Source organism: Mesocricetus auratus, unplaced genomic scaffold (genome assembly GCF_017639785.1).
Source record: "Mesocricetus auratus isolate SY011 unplaced genomic scaffold, BCM_Maur_2.0 Super-Scaffold_100676, whole genome shotgun sequence".
Taxonomy (NCBI): domain Eukaryota; kingdom Metazoa; phylum Chordata; class Mammalia; order Rodentia; family Cricetidae; genus Mesocricetus; species Mesocricetus auratus.
In genome coordinates, this window is record NW_024429266.1 from 18,106,233 (window position 1) to 18,127,111 (window position 20,879).

At 39.1% G+C, this 20,879-nt stretch overlaps 1 protein-coding gene across 8 annotated transcripts in view; it reads left to right on the plus strand.

The window, feature by feature from the left end:
* The window catches only part of Rgs7 (regulator of G protein signaling 7), a 362,079-nt gene that overhangs the window by 337,110 nt on the left and 4,090 nt on the right, over positions 1-20,879 (plus strand). For 6 of the 8 annotated variants that reach the window (XM_021231937.2, XM_021231935.2, XM_013119218.3 and 3 more), the window contains 3 exons: positions 766-952; positions 2,148-2,237; positions 4,448-4,528. In XM_021231937.2, the coding sequence (XP_021087596.1) occupies positions 766-952; positions 2,148-2,237; positions 4,448-4,522 (352 nt within the window). In that variant the 3' untranslated portion in view covers positions 4,523-4,528. Of the gene's footprint in view, positions 1-765; positions 953-2,147; positions 2,238-4,447; positions 4,529-13,962; positions 14,041-20,879 lie in introns of all 8 variants that reach the window. The other 2 variants (XM_005078174.4, XM_005078175.4) reach the window with 2 other exon arrangements.

The window sequence follows — 20,879 nt, forward strand, 5'->3', positions numbered from 1 at the left end:
TGATCTCTAACGTGGGGAGTGCATTACAGCATGGATGTTATGAAGACTGCAAATACTGGAATAGTACCTCCACTTACATATGGATGTACGTGATGACATTAATACCTCAACACTTGGCTCCTTTACCCTTTTTTCTATTTAATTTCTGATATCAGTTCAGGTAGAGTAGCTTCCCTGAACCCTCTTTTTTCCATCCACATGCCGGCCTCTGTGTCAGTACTCTTTCTGGTTCAGCATCCTCGACTCTCTAATGTATACTCCCTACAGAAACTGCAGTGTACTCCCTAGCATTGCAGCTGTTTTGGTATGGACATTTTCTCTGTTAGTGCTGTGTTTGAAGACAAATCCCTTCCTGTGTTGTTTCAGTGGATGTTGAGACTATGCAGGATTGGGGCTCTGGCACATCTACTTTCAATAACAGCCACTGAAAACCAGTGATTTTCAATCCTTCCTTCTGAAGCACTTTTTGAATATTGGGGAGTGAGTGAGAAGCACAAAAATCAAGAGTGTAAAGTCTTCTCTAGCATCATAGGAAAGTCAAGACTAGCCTGAGCTACAGGAGACCCTATCTTTAAAAATCAAAAATTAAACTAGCAAAAAAATAGCTTTCATGCCTTTGAATATGATCGTTGAGAAAAAAAGACAGCTAGTGGAGTTCTGATATTGGGATCCCCCGAGAAACTGAGCTTGCTAGAGTAGTAAGAGAACATTACAAGAATGTCCAGGTGTGCCTTTAGGACTCAGAAGTGCTGTGGTGTTTTGTAGGTTCTGGCTGGCGGTGGAAGACCTGAAGAAAAGGCCTATAAGAGAAGTACCCTCTCGAGTACAGGAAATATGGCAAGAATTTCTGGCTCCTGGGGCCCCCAGTGCCATTAACTTGGATTCTAAGAGTTATGACAAAACCACACAGAATGTGAAGGAACCAGGACGATACACGTTTGAAGATGCTCAGGTAAGTACATGGTCTAACTTCTCAGAGCCATGAGGCCAACACCTCTTTGCAGTGTTTAAAGCTCAGGAAACTGAACATAAAATAAGTTTCATTGACTGAGGGCAGAACAAAGATATTTCAGAGTAATTCATCTTTTAAACCACTGGGAATATTTGTTTGTTTGTTTTGGTTTCTCTGTGTAGTTTTGTAGACCAGGCTAGCTTCAAACTCATATTCACCTGCCTCTGCCTCCCAAATGCTAGGATTAAAGGCATGTGCCGCCAACACCTGGCAAACTTTTTAACATAAATTTAGTATTTATTCATGAGAATTTCATGGGCCATCCAGGATATGCTCACTTCATGCATAACTGTACAACTAACTGAGGTTTCACTAGATTTGGAAGACAATGGAACATATAAGATCCCATAAAGTGCTGGAACGAGAGCAGAACTTCCCAGGTTTGGATCAAGTTGCAGTTAAATGAACATATTCTTTTCTTTGCTTGACTTCTTCATCCATCAGCAGCCATCTGTAGAATTCAAGAGAGGCTAAGGTGTATCAGTACAACACTTATCTAAAATGAATAAAGCTTGATCCTCAGTTCAAAGATAGGGAAGAGTGAGAACCCTGCACACTTATTAGGGACAGGTAACTATCACCATATAAGAAAAAAAAGCACTGGAAGTTGGAAATCTGTCATTTCAATAACCCAACAACTAATATCAGACTTGAGCACTGAGCTAAAGTAGGGACAGAAGATAATTTATTATGGATTGGTCCCAAGAGTGAGATCTACCTAGGCTGCCTGGTTCTCCCAGAAGTTTAGGTACCTAGAACCTCCGGGATGATGTCTTGATGTCACATCATCCACTTTTGGGCTTGGAGTCATTTTCAAGAAAACAGATTTATTTCAATTCTCAAATGCTCCACATAAATTGTCACATTGATTTCAAGATATTTCAAATGTCCCATTGACTAAATTCTATTATTAAAGAGACCACATATAGTTTCTCCTCCTGAGTCACTCCCAGCCCAATGTAAACATTAATCTGGGAAATAAATTATGGGCTGTAAACATAAGGTGTTTTATCAGCACTACAGTTGCTATTTTTAGCTACTTCTTCATCTGTTCTCGAGATACCAGAGTGTCCTCAAGTGCTTCATTCTTCCATTGAACTGATAAAGGAGCCCCTCATCCATTCTCTCTTTCCAGGAGCACATTTACAAGCTGATGAAGAGCGACTCATACCCCCGCTTTATAAGATCTAGTGCCTACCAGGAACTTCTACAGGCAAAGAGAAAGGTACTGGTTCTTTACGACCTCTCTTGACCTTAGTTCCTAGTTAAAATTAATAAGAGTAAATATGTCTGCGGGGCCAGGGTTTCAATCAAAGGGTAAGTATCTATTCTCTAAGACCTTTCCCCCAACCCCTCCATTTCTAATGGGCCATTTAAGTTGGTTTTGTTTCTGTTTGTTGATTGCTCTGTGTATCATTTTTCAGTTGTCTTTTCAGATGTCCATGCTTTACAAAGGCTATTAGAAGTTTTCATGTTTAGTGTTAATCTTTAGCATTCCTACTTAAAGGAAATGCAAAACTCTAATCAGAAAAAAAGTCAAGTGCTGAAACTTGAAGAGACATAAACTTAAGTTTTTCAAAGATAGCTGCTAAAGTGCAACAATGTTGGCAAATGAATATTTTCATTTGACTTATATCCCAAACTACTTACTACCTTGATAACCTATTTCAATCTAAGATGATAAGCAAGCACATTTGGGTAGTAGTAGTAGTAGTAAACTTCATTAGTTAATTAATATTTGTAATCAAAGTCTCATTGTGCATAAATCCCTTATATGACCAATGTCACATGAATTGGAAAATCTGTAGAGAAAAATCAACTTTATTCATAATTTTTAATGTTAAATAACCATGGATTTTTAAAATTCTAAAATTAAGAGAGAGTTCTGTTAATTTATCTTTTAAACTAATGTGAATTTTTTTATAGCCCATTGCATTTGCAGATAAAAATAATTACAAGTGGCTATACTGCCCAGAGTGGCAATTGTTAATGTTTAAAATTAGTTTTAATGAAAGGAAACTTCGTAAATTTCTAGCCAACTTATACAAGTTTGAAGATACTCAGGTCACTTAATTTCTAACCTCTCAGAGTCACAAGACTGACAGCTCTCTGCAGTGCTTAAAGTTCAGGTAACTATTCATAAAATAAGTTTTATTGCTTGAGGAAAGAACAAAGACATTGCAAAGTAAGTCATCTTATAAACCCATGGGGAAGTGCTCAGGCACCACAGCTCTAATAAGAGACAGAATCAAGTGAGCAAAGTCTAGCCTAAGGAAACTCTCATCAAATTAATGTTATCGACAGAAATTCAACCTTCATGGAGTATGAGGAAGTGATTCTAAAGAAATTCCACTAGATTTCCAGACATTTAGGTTTTTGCAAGTATCAGCATAAAGGCTACCATAGCTTCCTCATTTCTGCTTGATTTTGCTTTGAACCTCACCATTTTGTTTGCTCAAGTATAAATTTGGGGTTTTATCATGATATCACCCACAAAGAACCTGGATCCAGTGATGAGAAGCACCCCTTGGCAGCCCCACTGCCATGTGGGCAATGGGCTTTATATGTGTGCTTCGTGTGGCATTACTTTACCATCCTGTCTTTTTCTGTTCTGTTTTTCTTGCCTTTTTTTTTTAATGTCCCCTTGTCTCCCTTCACCCTACCCCACACCACACATTTAAGTCTGGAAACTCAATGGATCGCAGAACATCTTTTGAGAAATTTGCACAGAATATGGTAAGTTTTACTTTTTGAGTAATTGTAAGTCGTTATGGCCAATGAAAATTTCCCCAGTTTTAGTCCCATTGCACACCTTGCATTCTTTGACACCAAAACTATTGTCTTTATTTAAACCCATAATCCTGCTTCCTACTTATAGAGTAGAAAAAAAGCTGTCATGCAGGAACAACCACATGAGCTGAAGTAAGGTTTGGAAAGAAGTGTGTATCATGATGTACACAATGAAGGAATAAGTTACTCTTTGTGTCTGTGTTCATGTATCCTTTTACCTATTAATGACAGTTGCATGCATTTCTTTGCTCTTGCCCTCAGCTATTCATTATGCTTAAAAAATTAAGACAATGAAAGCTCTGTTCTTTTAGTTTTTGAGAGGAGAAAAGGGTCAGTTGAGCAGTTTAAAGCCAAGTGGCTATTGGAAGCAAGTCCATCTCCCAACCCTTAAAAAGACCCACCAGCTTCCCTCTCTTACTCTTTGTTTCCCACAAATATGTTGGAAATTGTTGCATTAATCTAAGAAACCAGTAGCTTTCCTCTCAGAATGTTCTTAGCCTCTTGCCATGTGTTTTGGTGATATATATTTGTTTGTTGGATTCTCTTGTTTTTTTATTTTTATTTTTTGTACTGTGCCAACGCCTTTGGAACTTTCTGACGTTGTATAAGCTCAAACTAAAGACTTCAACACATTTATTTTTATAGGGCAGAAACCTCCCTATTTTCCCATGCCATAAAAACTGTACACCAACACTGAGGGCCAGCTCTAACCTGTTATGAAAAGAGGTAGAACAATCTTGGTTTCTACTCAAGTTTGTCTGCATCATCTGTGGAGTCGTGTGGTTAGCTCCATGCTGCTCTTTGTGTGTATACGTGTGTGCGCTGTGGCTTTCGCTGTGATGGTCAACGTAAGTGGAGTTATGTGTGCTGAGATATAAGCAACCTGAATTCAACAAACCCAATGTTTGTTTGCGGTTTCCTTCAAGGGTTCACCTCCACGGGAAATGCTAATCCACTCTACATCTGTTACAACTGCACAAAGTATTTGAAATACTTTAAACAGCTACATGGACTTTGAACAGTCAATGTGATTGCATCAATTAAGAGGGCAGAGAATGAAAACTTCCCAAAATTAATCACATTACACACTTCACAAAGCTTTAGCTATCTCTATTAGAATCTCTGTCCCTTAACATAGAGTTTCCTTTTAAAATATCTGTAAGTCACAATGGAGAAAGACAATGACAATCTATTCCCCTAAGATTTTTACAGGGAAAAGAAGCCACAATATATCATCAGGTACTCTATGTACCACTAACGAATTATTTAAAGTTAATCCCTTTCTACTGTAATGTGAAAGGAATATTGTTTTTTATTGTAGTGGAAGTTTCTGTGATGGAATTTAAAATAGTAACATGACTTTGGAGGGATGCAAAAGAGAAGTAAAATTTTTTTCTCCAACTCCAACCCGTATCTGACACACTTCCATGCTCCTGAAGCAGTACTGCATGGTCCACACTGGGCATCTTAAGAAAAAATCAATAAGAAAGAAACAAGGGGAAGCTGGGCTTGATTAGCTCTCCCTTCCATCAAAATTTATACAGTTACCCACTTAGTTGCAAGCACAGTGCTTCATTTTAGGAATCTGTAGAAGGATTAGAGTTTGGCTCAAACGTGCCTAGTGGTTTAAATATCAGTATGTTAGGGGAAAGATGAACCCCTTCAATTTGGTGCTAAGGAGAAAGAGAGGGCTATGAGCAGTTCGAGGGTACTCAGAAGGAATGGTGTTTAACTGTTTAGTTGGATGAATAGGACTTCACTAGTCAAGATTGGTCAATTTTCTTTAAAAGAGAGAGGGAGGCCACAGAGGGTGAAAAGTGAAATTCTTCCTTACCCCCTTTTCACTTTACATATAAAACATGCTAATTACTTTCAGAAAGCCCTCAGATAACATTATTTCTTTTCCATCTGAGAAAATAAAACACAACATTTTTATTATTTGAATATTTATGAATATTCTGTTTGGTGTTGCTGTGAAGAAACAGTTAAGGAAATGGAAGGTCTCTGAATGAACCCAGAGTGAGGTCTGGCCCAGCAGCTGTATTGGGAATCATAAATGTTGACATGCTAAGTTTTATTAGAGACCATTATAGGATCAGTAAAATAGTTTTGGCAAAAGCAAAAGTAGGAGATATGATTATAAGATAGAGACTTATTAGGGGAGAGGTCAAGTTTGCATAAGCATTTCAATGGAGCCCTAGATAGCGGTGACTCTGGTAGAGCAGGAAGTCTACATGAAGGACAGTGTGTCCAACAGAATGGAACAGAGAAAGCACACATCAGCAGGTCTCACTGTGAAACTGGGGGAAATGAGATGACAATACCCATTACTGATTACTTGCAATGCAACAAGCTCTATACCAGGAACATTGTGTTATGCAAATTAACTTGACCCTAAAAAGTGGGAATTATAGTGCATATTCATTCACGCATTTTATAGGTGAAAAAAATTGGGAAATGCATCTTCAAAGAACACAGTTTTCCCAAAAATCACACAGTGAAGGAGCTGGCTGTGACCAAAACCTTATGTCTTATTTGCCACCCCCACACACAGTCTCCTCTTCAACCCAGACCACTTCAGGTCAATGCTGATTTTAGGGAGTTCAGTTTATGTGTTTCCAAATAGCATATCTGTAACCTGGCTGATATGATCAAAAATCACATTTTTTTCCTCAGTCCAGAGTTGGTGTTTTTGTAGCTAGTATTTCCCAAAGCCAAGGAGGCATCCATTAGTTATATGACCTACCAGTCACCACCTCTTGCCCCCGCCTGCTAAGCACATTAGAGGACCTTCCTTACAGCAGAGTTGCATAGTAGCTGCAGTATTCCCAGGGCATCTTTTGCCCATCCTATGTTTGTTTGTTGTCTGTTTGCTCAACAACCCCAGGGTGCTTTGTGGCAGGTGTCACCTTGCTTTCTCAGTGAGGCCACTTCCCAGCATCACAGATTGCTGAGTGTTATAGCCAGGGTTGGAAGTAGAATTTGCTTACTGAAACTTACTACTCTCTACAAACTGCCTTTGTTCTTCCCCCTAAGCCCAAAACAGGTGGTATGAGTATAATTTGCATTTGTGCAATCTCTTCACACTGGCTTGTCTCAAGGGAAAAATAAAACAACCTAATTATCTGTGACATGCTCTTTTGTTTCTCTATTTCTCTTACTGTTAGAGAAATCTCTCAAGGTCTGTCTTTCAAAGGTCACTGTGTCCTTTCACGCCCTCAAGTGTCATTCATACTAAGTTGACTTCACTCTCCTCTCCTATGAAGACTGTGTTTTACTGAGTGTGAAACTGGTTTCCTTCCTCCTTCACCATCAAATGCATCACCGTTTCTCCATCTGTTTAACTACCACAATGCCTGTTTACCACAGGAGCCTCACAGAAGAACAGATAGAACATAAGGTGCAAGGAGTGCATGAGGATTGATCAGGAATGCCATCTGTCAAGGTTCATAAATCAAGTACGGATGACTCATCTCTCCCTCGCTTGTGTGAAGAGGAAATTGAATCAGCTTGGCTTTGAGTTAGGAAAGTAGGTACTGTAGAAATGAATACTAGGGGATACTAGTGATGTGTTCCCAGGAAGTCAGCAAGCTAACCTCTTTTTGGAGAATAGCCTTGTTCCGTTCCAGTAGACGGTTATCTTTAGAGGCTTTCAAAGAATCAGTAGAAAAGCTAGCAAGGTCTTCTGAGGCATGCCATGCCCTCTGCTCTGTGCTAAGTTGAAGCATCAAACTTTGTCATCACCTTCTACAGACTTTATGCCAGAACTGATTTGTATTCTATGATTTTGGCATTAGGGAAACAGTTCTGGGCCTCAGACATACTGGTTAATACTATACCACTGAGCTAACCACCACAGTTCCCACTTTATGAAGTAGTTTTCGCAAGTGCCTAACTTAACTGGATACAGAGTTGGTCTTTCTGGACAAATCTTCACTAATATTGTCACTCAGTAGTTTAAATATTGACAGGATAAAATACAAACACCAAGCATTAAACAATGAGAAACATTCAAAACTTAATTACTGTTGAATCTTCTTTTTTACTAAAGCTAGTAAGTTTGTTTTCTTTGTCAGTTTTGACACAGTGATTCCCTTCATAGCTCAAGGTTATCCTTGAACTCTCTGCCATCTTGCCTTTATCTCCTGAGTGACAGGGTGTCAGTGGTTCATTACCACACTCAGTTGCAATGAAACTCTTTTAATGTTGAAAGGTTAAACTACACAAAATAGTGATGGCCTGTGACATTTTATTGAGAGAGAAATCACTTTTGTGAGAAGCCAAGAAAACTGAGAACCAAAGGTCTGCATGCTGCTATCCAGGTCGCAACCAGAACCCAAAGAGAAAGAGTCTCTTCCCCCTAGCTCTTTTTATCTGAACACACCCACATGGGTGTGGTCAGCGCTATGGATATGTAAGACCTCATCCTACACTCTTTATCTAGTTTCATGGAGAATCTGTGTTAGCGACCAAATGTTTTTCAGCCTTAGAGTTCAACATGCCTATTTACAGTCCAGCATGAAGTCTAGTTCTGTATCTTATCCTGTGAGTTTTAAAAATCATTTCAACTGCTGAACTCCAGCTTCCCCAACTATATATCTCACCACCCTAAAACAGATCTTCCCTTAATTGTTCATATCTATTAAACACGTCAAAGTATGATGGGTATCCTTCAACTTAAATATGGATTTTCTTCTCTTAGTATACTCACTTAAAAATTGAACTCAGTGTTTAATTGTAGTATAACTGTGTAAGGATGCACTCACTCCTTGTTCTTGATCTCATTTTTTTCCTAACACAGGATGTCACATGAGTGATAGAAATGGTCCATTCTGGATGGCAGGAATAGACTTCTTATTTTCCTGTTTTCCAAAGCCACTCGTGTTATCCTTTAATTGAAGAAGCCCAGCCCTGCCAACTGGCTGAAAACTGTAGGCAATTTCCACGGTCATGCCTCATTTTCTGAGATTCTAGTCTTTGAACAAATGGCTTTTAACTTCGTTTCTATTAAGCAAAGTAAAAATATACTACATAATCCCCTCACCATGACTGCAAACATTTGGAGAACTTGGTATTGTTGTGCTAAGAAGTCGGGCCCCGAGTGGTCTTGTGAGCTCTATGTGTACAGTCCCCTTTTCTGCCCATTCCTGGCTGACCTCGCTTCAGGACAGATCTACAGTACTCCTGGTTGAAACTTGACTGTTTGGGCATCCCATCACCATGAGGTGGCTGAGCTGCAGGAAGTCTTCTGAAATACCTGGAAAGAAATATGGAGTCTTACCATTACAAATACTAGGCCAGAAAACTGACCTGGGGATCTAGCATCCACTTTTGTGTTACAGTCATCCTGTTGCTATATAGACTCTTATACTAGTCTTTAGACCATTTGTCAACATCAACATGTATTGAGTCTCTATTGTGTGATAGGTCATGTGCTACTCCTATATACTTTTTGAAAGATAGCTGGTTCAATTGACATGTAGCTTTGTAACAGGGTTTTTGTTTGGCACAAGTCAGGTTCTGGGTGCCATACTCAGTACTAGAAAAATGCTTGTTCAAGTGTAGATTAGTGTATGTATCCTTTCTTTCCCTTGTCATGATATCATATTCTACCACAAATAAGCAGGGACAAAACTGTGAGCATTCAGAGAGGTTATTTTATAGACTAGTTCTAGCAAGGAAGTTTCAGTTACATCCATGAAGCCTATCATACCTTTAATAAACATAAACTAACATCGTCTTAATGAAGCAGAATGCTTCACATGAACACCCCCACACACTGCGTGCAGGCAGACTAGAAATGGAAAGACAAAAGCTTTATGCCCCTGTGCATTCACTGCAAAGGTTTGTGCACTTTTTCTTTACCCCAGCTAATGGCTTTTACTGCTCAAGATTACAGGTACATCAACGTGGAAAACTGCTAGAAATTCCTATGACACCTTGTATGAAAAACACTTGCAAACTGGTCATTGGATCTCTCCAGGAAACAGAAAGCAAACCTACTCAAGAATGAACTATTGTCTCCTCTTCCTTCCTTTATGGATCTTAAACCTATCTCTTTCATCCTTGTGTTAGCAGACATGGCTATCCATCTTGTTTTAGTGTAACTGGTTGTGGCAATAACTTTCCTGAGAAAATAATTTCAGTTTCCCTGCAGTGTGATATAAATCCATTAGTGAAAGGTTTCTGGACTATGTAGCCTAATTTAGTTTGAAAGGGTAACGTTTCTGTCCCCTGACAGCATCATTAATTCAGAAATTGTCACGCAAGGTTGTACAATCTGTGAATTAAGCATGGTGAAGGTTTGGCTATCCAGTACTCACTGTACCACCAGGGACTCCAAGTGAACACAGGTGTGACTGCTGAGCAATGTCCAAGTTGTTCTACAGGTGCCAGAGGCAGAACCTCTACCAGAATTTTCTAAGTTCTACTGAGAGAAAAGCCCTGTTTTTGTGCGACTGGCTGGGAGGCCTCAGGGAAGACTATCAGAGAGGCTTCTGAGATAAATGTACAGCTCAGTGGTAGTCTGCATTCGGCCACCCCTGGGTTATTTTCTCTAACAAATAGTAGTTATTGAGTCCCTATGCTGGGCAGGTGCTTTGCTCTCTGATTGAGAATACATAGGTAATAAGACATAGTGCCTGCTCTGAGAAAATTTGTAACTAGTGAGAAGATAGAGGTGACTCAGATTGTGATCATTGGATATGGCCAGCATGCATATCTAAACTCTCTCCCTATGGAAGCTCCCAATGGCTTCCTTAATATGAGTCACCATGCGTTACCTGGGAGACCGAGGAAAACGTGGAAAGGAAGGATTGGAGCCTGAGGAAGAGGCCTGCAAGATCAAAATTTAAAAGATGCTTGATCACTCAACAGACTCTGGTCAGGACTAGTGTGGAGGCTTCCAGCGGGAGGATCAAAGCACAGGAGAAGGCAATCAAAGAGCCAGACTGTGTTCTGTCATCTCATGGGCTGCAAATGGTGGTAATGGGGAAGCTCAGAGATGCTACAGAGCAGGGGATCCTACTCAAGGATCAGAGGCTACTGTTCTACTACACATTAGGTGATTATAAATAGAACCTGGTTGTTAAGTAAGAGAAGGAAAGGAAGAAGAAAATTTGGAACACACTGACTTGTTTACTGCAACATTTAAAAGCCACGTTTACTGGAAATTCAGATTAAACTTCAAACTGTCTCATTTAGGATTCATGACTGTGATAAAAGAGCCAATAGTACTTTCATTGTCACTGTTAACCATTTGAAGATTCTTGAGCTTAAATTGTGACTCTGGTATGTCTCAGTTTCATATCATCTTGCATGCATGCTCTAAATTGTCACTGAATGAGCAGAATGACCTGGGAATGTTTGTGTGTCCATAAGTAGTTAACATCACAGCACCTGGCAACATACTTTGTAGATAGTCAGCTCAGTCTCAGTCTAAATTATCTCATTAAGCAACAGGATTAAATAAAGAAAACCTCATCAGTGTTTTCTTCTAAGTGTGAATAGAACTTAAGTAGATGGAGATAAGGCTCCTTGTGACACCAAATTTAATTGCCACTAATAGCAGAGTCGGCTTTCAATTACGTCTTCATGTGTGACTACTTACTGGATAGTTCTCTTTCAACCAAGTCACATATTTCTTATTTTCTTTCATCCATTCTAAAACCACACTTGGGGTCATATATGTTCCTCGACCCTCCCTGTGGAACATTTTTCAGAGAAGAGAAAGGCACTTTGATGCCAATGGAAGATTGTGGAGGTAATTTTTAACTGTCCCATCATTGTGCTCATTCTTGGAGATCATTTTGTACAACTTTCAAACCTTCACGTGCTTGGAAGTATTATGAGTGCCATCCCACTGTGGTTTCCATACATCCTGGCAGACCACACAGGCAGCCTGGATTGGGCACGATCCGTTGCGTGCATACAGTCTCACATTTTTACTGCTGCAACACTCTTGCTTGCCAGTGGTCAGGGCCCAAGCAACATGAGCAATATTAGACAATCCCTCATTCACTTGTTATTTCTATGACTTAAACAAGTGTGAAGCCAACAATAAAACAGGCTGTGGCAATTACTGTACCTTTAAAGTACAATCCATCAACTGTTATATTGTTTCTTGGAGAAGAAAAAAGAGGTCAGCTGTCATTTGTTTTGTTTCTCCAATTTACAATGATGACTTTGGCATCAAAAATCTTTTTTACTTTTATCTTGTTCATGAGCAACACGCACACAAATTCACAATAGACATTGCTCAGTTACTACAAAAGGGAAAAATAACTACTCATAAATTAGAGTATTCACTTAAAATATACATATAACTAATTTGAGCATATTACTAATACCAGAAATAAAACAAAAGTCACTGGGAAAACTTTCTCTTTTCTAGTTTTAAATTATATCTACAAGGTGTTTTGAGAAGATACTGAAAATGATGGTAGTATGGTCATCTCAGAATTGCAAAGTAATTTAGCAGAAGCTGTTCATTCAGGGCAGTCCCTGGGGTCTTCTTCTATGGGTTCATTGAGTTTTCTGGCCCCTGACTTTCAGAAACATGGTAGGTACATTTAAGTGGCAGAGGCATCAAATATATCTGTAAGAGATTCTGCCCCCACACCCTTGTTTCCAGGAGCATCTACTCTTCTGTGGTCTGCAAGTATCACCTCTGCTTCTGCTTCCTGTAACTGAGCAGAGCAACTCAAATCCCTTGTCTAGGTGACCACAGGGTTATCACTTGTTGTCAGGCTATATGTCAGCTCTTTCCAAGTGTTCTTGCTGTTTCGTTGGTTAAATTTTCTACCTTTCCACCTTCCTAAGTGGGATCTCATCTTTCTACATCCTCAAATTGCTAGTAGCCTAGAAAAATGCAGATTCTATGAGCTTGTCCCCTAGACACTGAATTACAGTCATTCTCTGTGTGTCTCTGCCTCTGTCATTCTCTCCTGTAGGGTTCCAAGCATCTCGGGACAGGTTTGTCACCCTAACAGTATTCACACTCTAACTCTTCTTACCAAATATCAGTAGTTCTCACTTTAGCTTCATCAGAGCCCGTGATAAGATTCCTATAACATGGCTGGATGGAATCCCCACCCCCATCCAAAACTCTTTAATTGATACTTGCAGTGATCATGCTACCTGTGTGAAAAGCATGCTTTGTGAGCCTCTGCCTGCACAATACAGTACCCCACACACTTTTCATGGATCAGTGCTAAGCACATAGTTGATGTCCTAGCTGATAGGTTGCTCTCCAGTTATGTGTGCTCGACTCCACAACCTCCATTGGAATTATAAAGCATCAAGTCAGTTGTGTTTCTTTTTATGACTATTATGGAATCCTTGCATTTATATGTAGTTTATTAACACATACATAAAGTACAAAATGTAAATATGAAATTATATTTCTGTGAAAACTGATCAGAATACTTTAAAAGACCTGATGAGGTAAAGATATCTTAAAAGTTGTTATCAGATTAAATCTGAGTGGATCTTGCATGGGGGGGATCCCTTGCTTTTTCTCTACTCATTCTTTATTTTCTCACTACCTTAACTGCTAAGCGACATTTGTTCCAGTCCATCAAAAGCCCTCCTAGATCATAGCCAAGCACAACACTCGATATGTGACCCAACAAGAGATGCCACCTCCCTGGATTTGTCTTCTGAGTACATCTGACAAACTAACTGGGAAACTGCATCAGCTTTTTGGCTCCAACCTCCAGCCATAACCAAGTAGAGTCATTCAGTGCTTTAACTAAAATGTTTTTGAAACATTGTTTTTCCTTACTAGCGGAGTTAGTTATGTTTTCTACCCTTGTCTCTTGTTTGTAGACTTTTTGTTTGCTGCTTATTCATTTTAATGTAAATTTGAATTTCTACTTTCTTCCTGTTTTGCCCTGTTATTACCTTTCGTAGTTCATCTCTGTACTTGCTGTCTCTGTACTTGTTTGGAGTATCTCTTGGTTAGTCTTTTGATGATGATGATCACATTTGCATCATGCATGCATTCTCTCTGCATTCTATCAACATTTCATTCAGACTAACAATGGAAATGCCCTAAGGTATTGGGAAGACAGCAGAAGCTGCCACTCTAGTGAACAGCACACCTTGGAGGTGGTTGTTTGCCTAGTTATGAACTGCGTCTTTCTCTGTCTCATCCACAGAGATGCCATGAAAGGCTGCTCCACGCCGTACTTAGCCCAAGAGCCTTTGTTTAAAGCAAGCTCCTGTCCTCAAATCTGGTAAACCCTTTCTAACAACTGTCGATACGCATGTCCAGACAGATACACAGCTAATGTGTTTGATGTACAGAAAGTTCTTGGTAAAACATAACCAGAAGAGCAATCTGCCATTAGGAAAACTAGCACAGCACTTGGGCAGTTTTAACGATAAATGCAAATATTCAATAAATATATGAGAAATGAGAAAACAAGAGCCCAGTGTTGTTAAAAGCCAAGAACAAACCAGAAAACAAAATAGCTTATTGCTGCAAAGGGGCTATGTTTCTTTCTAAATAATATGTAGTACTAGACAAAGGATGTGAAAACAGATGCTGGATGTGTTGATGCACACATTGGTAACCCCAGCTATAAGTCCAAGACCAGTCGGGACCACTTAATAAAATCTTGTCTCCAAATAAACTAAATGAAGATTTTGAGTGTAGAATGCTTGTACACCTTGCCTCAAGGCATGGATTAGAAAAATTTGGTGGTAGGAGAAAGGGAAGGAGGGAGGCAAAAGAGAAAAAAAGGAAGGAAGGGAGGTTTGAAAGAGATAAAAACTATACAAGCTCATATACTGTTCCTGTAAATATAAACTCTTACCTTTTCTGGAATATAGCTTGATAAAATATTCTAAAAGCTTCCAAATTCTAACTTAATCCTAATAAAACACAGATGTTCTGACATACACAAAAACATTCATTTCATCATATAATTGCTAATTACAGAAACTCTGAATGTCCAGAAATTGAGACTGACTTAATACATCAGAGCCTGTCTGCTGCACTATTGCACAATATTAAAAATCAGATTTAGATCACTGACTTTTGTGGTTTTTAATACCACAAACATTTGACACATTTTATTGATATATTTTACATGTATAAATATACATACATGTGTACTACACTTATATATGTTCACATTTTATGAATTAAACATTTCACAAGCAGTAAATTCTCTATTGTGTGTAATTCCTTGTGACATTTTCTGACCTATTCCATGATATTAAAATTTTTCCTAGATATGGCTGCACCTACCTAAATCAATTCTGTCACATAATAGTTGCAAAAGTTATTTTACAGGAAAAGTATAACAAGGTGATTGACTGCCATGAATTATTTAAATGTACTTGCTACAATAAGTCAGCATCTATAGTATAATTCATTTATTTTTAAAAGCTCTAAAAATATTTTAATAAAAAAGTTGAAAGGTATATTAGTTTGTAAATAATTATGCTTTAAGTTATATTGTTTCTTCCTTCCAGTCATCTGTATTTTTACCTAATAGTTGTCTACTTTATAATTGTAAGTAAGGAAATGGGATTATTTGACTTATGATCTTTCTTAGCCCATATAGAAATCTAGTTGTCAGTTCTTCAGTGTGTAATTGTTCATAGCTATATCCTTCTAGTTAAGAAAGTCGATATTCAGAAGACAGAATCCTCTTCCGTCTTTTCTTCAATCTCAGAATTGCTATATGTGTAAAATTATAGGAAGTTGTACCTATTCACAATTTCACTAGAATTACTTAACATGCTTTAGTAAACTCATTTCCAACTCTACTTAGAAGAATTGCCTTTTATTAAATCAAGGAAGTACTTTTGGGAAAGGCAATCTTGATTCAATTTCTTCTTCACCGTCTTCCAAGTCAAAAAGGCCAGATTATGTTAGTGAGTTGGTTAATACATAAGATGAGATCAGTGCCCCTCTATCACTCAATCTCTGTTCCCTTACCCTCACCCTATCAAGTCTCTCTTACCTTGAATTAAAGGTGACTTAATCACAAGACAATGAAATCTTTCTTACTTACACCTGTAAAAAAAATGTATTCTTGAAATGATATTTCCAGTGAGGGAGTTCAGCTCATAGAAGAACTGTGAATTTATTTAGAGACTTCTATAAGCCTGATGTTGTTTAACAGCTGCCAATAATTTCACCAGGGTGAGTGACATACAATATAATACCCAGATGCTTATAAGTACATGAATGAAGAACTGAGGGAGGGGAATGTCAAAATCCAGGGCCCCAGAGATATGGATAGAAAACTTATCATTAAAGGCTGAATAAAGACACAGCTGTGTGCAGAGAGGGCCCTGACTGAGAGAGCAGCAGGTGCTAAGCTGGCTGAAGGACAATGTGTGGAGTGACAGTAAGCAGACTAGGGAAGTCAGATAATGAATGATTTTAAAATCAAGGCAGAGGGAGACAAGAGCATTTTCAACATGAGAGTTAAAAACATTGTGTCTTTAGTTTATCTTCTTATATGTCTATGCTCACATGGTCAGCTGTGTTGATTTCATGCATAGAATGTAGGCATTTGTCAGACCACAAAAGTCAGTGGGTAGGTAATCACTGGGACATTATTCTCTAATGTACTTATAAGTCTACAGGATCGTGTAGTAGCAATGTGGGTATTTCCAGGATACCAGCAAATAGAAACTAACTGTAATGGAATAGCAAGAGCTATGAGGTTGAGTCAAACAGAAAAGCAAAAGTGAAAATAGTCTTGTTCTTCTCATACTAAAGTCAGCGAAGTTCAGTGACTAAGATCAGTGGCTAAGGTCAGTGGCCATTCCCTGTAACTCTGTTCATATCACTTTTTGGTTTACTTGCTCAGCTGTGTACTTTTGTGATGATCATAAAACTTATGGAGTTCACTGCTCAGGAAAATGCAGTTTCTTGTGCATGCTTATGGGTCAGACTATGCAGAAAAAGAAAGTGGAAAATTCTTTCTGTGGTCCCATTGTCCCAAGTTCCATGCTATGGCTAAGAGCCTGGTCTTCCTGTCTGTTCTACACTCCTTGTCTTATCTCTTTGCTTTAAGTCCAGAAATGAGGTTTTAAAATCAGTTGAAATTCATAACTGTGAGTAAGTAGGTCTACAATTGCAATGACTTGGAAGCTGAGGCAGGAAGATCATAAAATTGAGGCTTTCCTAGGCTATAAAATGAGGTGAAGGCCATCACAGGTAACTTGGTAAGACAGTATCTAAAAATAAATAAGTAAGAGGGTTGGGAATGTAGTGAGATATCCACCCTGTCCACACCTGTAGACACTCACTATTCCTGTTTGGGTGTGGTCACAGGTGAGGATGTGACAGAGGAGAGGACTAGATTTGGGGTCCCGGACCCCAGAGCTCTCTCTTGCTTCTGAGCAGGTCACAGAAGAGCAGCCAGTGTGGATCCTTAGAACAGGAACCTGTGGTGGTCATCTGTTTCTTCTGTAAGTGACTTCTCCCTGACATTAATTATATTTAATATTTTCCTTTTTAATGATTTTTATTTTGAAGCACTGTTATTTACTTATCAATACCCCCATTCCCTCACCCTCCCATCCTTCCATGATCCCCACTGATGCCCCCAACCATTCCCCAAGGATAGTGAGGCCTTCCACAGGGGTCCATCAAAGTCTGTCACATCATGTGGGAGTGGCCCTAGGCCCTCTTTCTTGTATCTGACCTGCAATAGTATTCCTCCATAGGGAATGGGCTCCCAAAGTCCATTTGTGCTCTAGGGCTCCACTGTTAGAGATCCCAAAGACTGCCCTGGCCTCCTAGCTGGCACCCACATTCAAAGGTCTTGATTCGGTTCAATGCTAGTTCCCCAGCTTTACGACTAGGGTCTCTGTGCTCTCACTAGGTCAGGCCAACTGTTTCTTTAGGTTTCTCCAACACAGTCTTAGCTTCTTTGCTCATGCCTCCTACCTCTCTGCAACTAGATTCCAGGAGTATGCCTCAATATTTAGCTGTGGGTGCCTGCTTCTGCTTTGATGAGGTACTGGATTGAGGCTCTAGGAATGGCAACCAAGGTAGTCATCAATCTCATTACAGAGGAAGGACATCAAAGGCAGTCAGTCTCTCCACCACTTCCTAGATTCATAGTTGGGGTCATCCCTGTGAATCCCCTATCTTTTGCCCTGTGTCAGACCTCTCTCTAAACCTATACTGACTCCCTCTATCAAGATATCTCCTTTCTTGCCCTCCTCTATTCCTCCCCTGTCTCAGTCCTCCTGTTCTCCCTCCTCTTTCTCCCCCTCTCCCCTTCCCATTTTGTTCCTCTCTCCCCTCATGCTACCAGTTTGCTCAGGGGTTCTTGTCCCCCTCCCCTTTGTCCAGGACCATGTGTTCTTCTCTTTGGGTCCTCCTTGTTTCCTACTTTCTCTGGTGGTATGGATTGTAGGCTGGTAGTCCTTTGCATTATGCCTAATATCCATATATGAGTGAGTGCATACCCTGCTTGTCTTTCTGTGATTGGGTTACCTCACTCAAGATGCTTTCTTCCATTTCCATCCATTTGCCTGCAAATTTCAAGATTTGTTTTTTTCCACTGAGTAATACTCCATCATATTAATGTACCACATTTTCTCCATCCAATCTTCGGTCAAGGAGAATCTAGGTTGCTTCCAGGTTCTGGCTATTACAAACAATGCTGCTATGAACATAGTTGAACATATGTCCATGTTGTATGAATGTGCATTCTTTGGTTATATGCCAAAGAGAGGAACTGCTGAATCTTGAGGTAGACTGATTCCCATTTTCCTGAGAAACCACTGTACTGATTTCCAAAGCGGTCGTACAAGTTTGCACTCCCACCAGCAATGGAGGAGTGTTCCTCTTTCTCCACATCCTCTCCAGCATAGACTGCCATTGGTGTTTTGTTGTTGTTGTTGTTTGTTTTGTTTTGTTTTTTTTAGCTATTCTGGCAGGTGTTAAGATGATATCTCAGAGTTGTTTTGAGTTACATTTCCCTGATGGATAAAGATGTTGATCGCTTTCTTAAGTGTCTTTCAGCCATTTTAGATTGCTCTACTGAGAATTCTCTATTTAGCTCTACACCCCAATTTTTAATTGGATTGTGTGATGTTTTGGTAACTAGTTTCTTGAGTTCTTTGTATATTTTGGAAATCATCCCTCTGTCACATGTGGGATTGGTGAAGATCTTTTCCCATTCTGTGGGCTGCTGTTTATCTTGTTGACTGTGTCCTTTGCCTTACAGAAGCTTCTCAGTTTCAGGAGGTCCCATTCATTAATTGTCAATCTCAGTGTCTGTGCTACTGGTGTTATGTTCAGGAAGAAGTCTCCTGTACCAATTCATTCAAGGGTACCTCCCACTTTCTCTTCTAAGAGGTTCAGTGTGGCTGGATCTATGTTGAGGTATTTGATCCATTTGGACTTAAGTTTTGTGCATGATGATAGATATGGAACTCTCTGCAATCTTCTACATGACCGTATCCAGTTATGCCGACACCATTTGTTGAGGATGCTTTCTTCCTTCCATTGTATAACTTTAGCGTCTTTGTAAAAAATCAGGTGTTCATAGGTGGGTTAATATCAGGGTTTTCAGTTCAATTCCATTGATCTACCTGTCTACTTGTGTGCCAATACCAAGCTGTTTTCAGGACTATGGCTCTATAATAGAGCTTGAAGTCAGGGATGGTGATGCCTTCAGAAGTTGCTTTATTGTACAGAGTTGTTTTGGCTATCCTGGTTTTTTTTTTTTTTTTTTTTGTTTTTCAATTTAAAGTTGAGTATTGTTCTTTCAAAGTCTGCGAAGAATTGTGTTGGTATTTTCATGGGGATTGTATTGAATCTGTAGATTGCTTTTGTAAAGTTTGACATTTTTACTATGTTGATCCTACCTATCCAAGAGCTTGGGAGATCTTTCCATTTTCTGGTGTCTTATTTAATTTCTTTCTTTAAAGACTCAAAGTCCTTACTATACAGGTCTTTCACTTGTTTTGCTACCCCAAGATATTTTATGTTGTTTGTGGCTATTGTAAAGGGTGGTGTTTCTCTGATTTCTTTCTCAGCCCACTTATCATCTGTATATAGTAAGACTACTGATTTTTCTTAGTTAATCTTGTATCCTGCCACTTTGCTGAAGGTGTTTATCAGCTGTAGGAATTCCCTGGTAGAGATTTTCAAGTCACTCATGTAAACTATCATATCATCTGCAAATAGTGAATGTTTGACTTCTTCCTTTCCAATTTGTATCCCCTTGATCTCCTTTTTCTGTCTTATTGCTCTAGCTAGAACTTCAAGTACAATATTGAAGAGTTATGGAGAGAGTGGACAGCCTTGTGTTGTTCCTGATTTTGAAGAATCGCATTGTGTTTCTCTCCATTTAGTTTGATGTTGGCTGTTGATTTGCTGTATATTTCTTTGAAGTAAATTATATCTAATATAATTAATTTATTATTAATACCTAATCCTGTGAATCATCATCCATTCCTCCACATGGGGATACCTCTGTATGGTAGAGTGCTAAGGCATGTGTGTGGCCCAGGGTTCAGTACCTGGACCATAAAATAAACATCTCTTAATTTGCTGTTTGGAGGCTAGTTTGTTCTTTTCTTCCTAATTGCAGCAAAATCTTTGGCATCATGTAGAAAGTGAAAGACGTGGTCTGCGGAAAGTGAAGATGTATAGTGAGACACAAGAAACTCTGTTTAGATGACGCTTGTTTTGCAGGTTAAGTCGGTGCTTCATCTTCGCACATGTGCCAGGCTTGATTGTTCAGAAACTGATCCCATGCTTGTTTTTCTAGCATACTGTCCATCAGCCACATATTACAAAGCCTTACAGCACTTGAGTTATAGAGCTGATATAAATGTCTGTGTTTATCTTTCCTGTAAATTTGTTTCTGCTGCAATCTGTCTCCCTGAGACTGACAGGAGGGTTTGACATCACTTGATGTTCACATCGTTCCAACATTAAGATAGTTTCTCTTCATATGGAATTATTAAATTATTGTAAGCAAGCCATATTGTAGGTGAATCCTTTTGGTGAGGTTTTCTTTTGCCATTTTAATTGCTAAAGAGTTTAGAATTTAGCTATGAAAAATCTTTCTAGTTCTTCAAT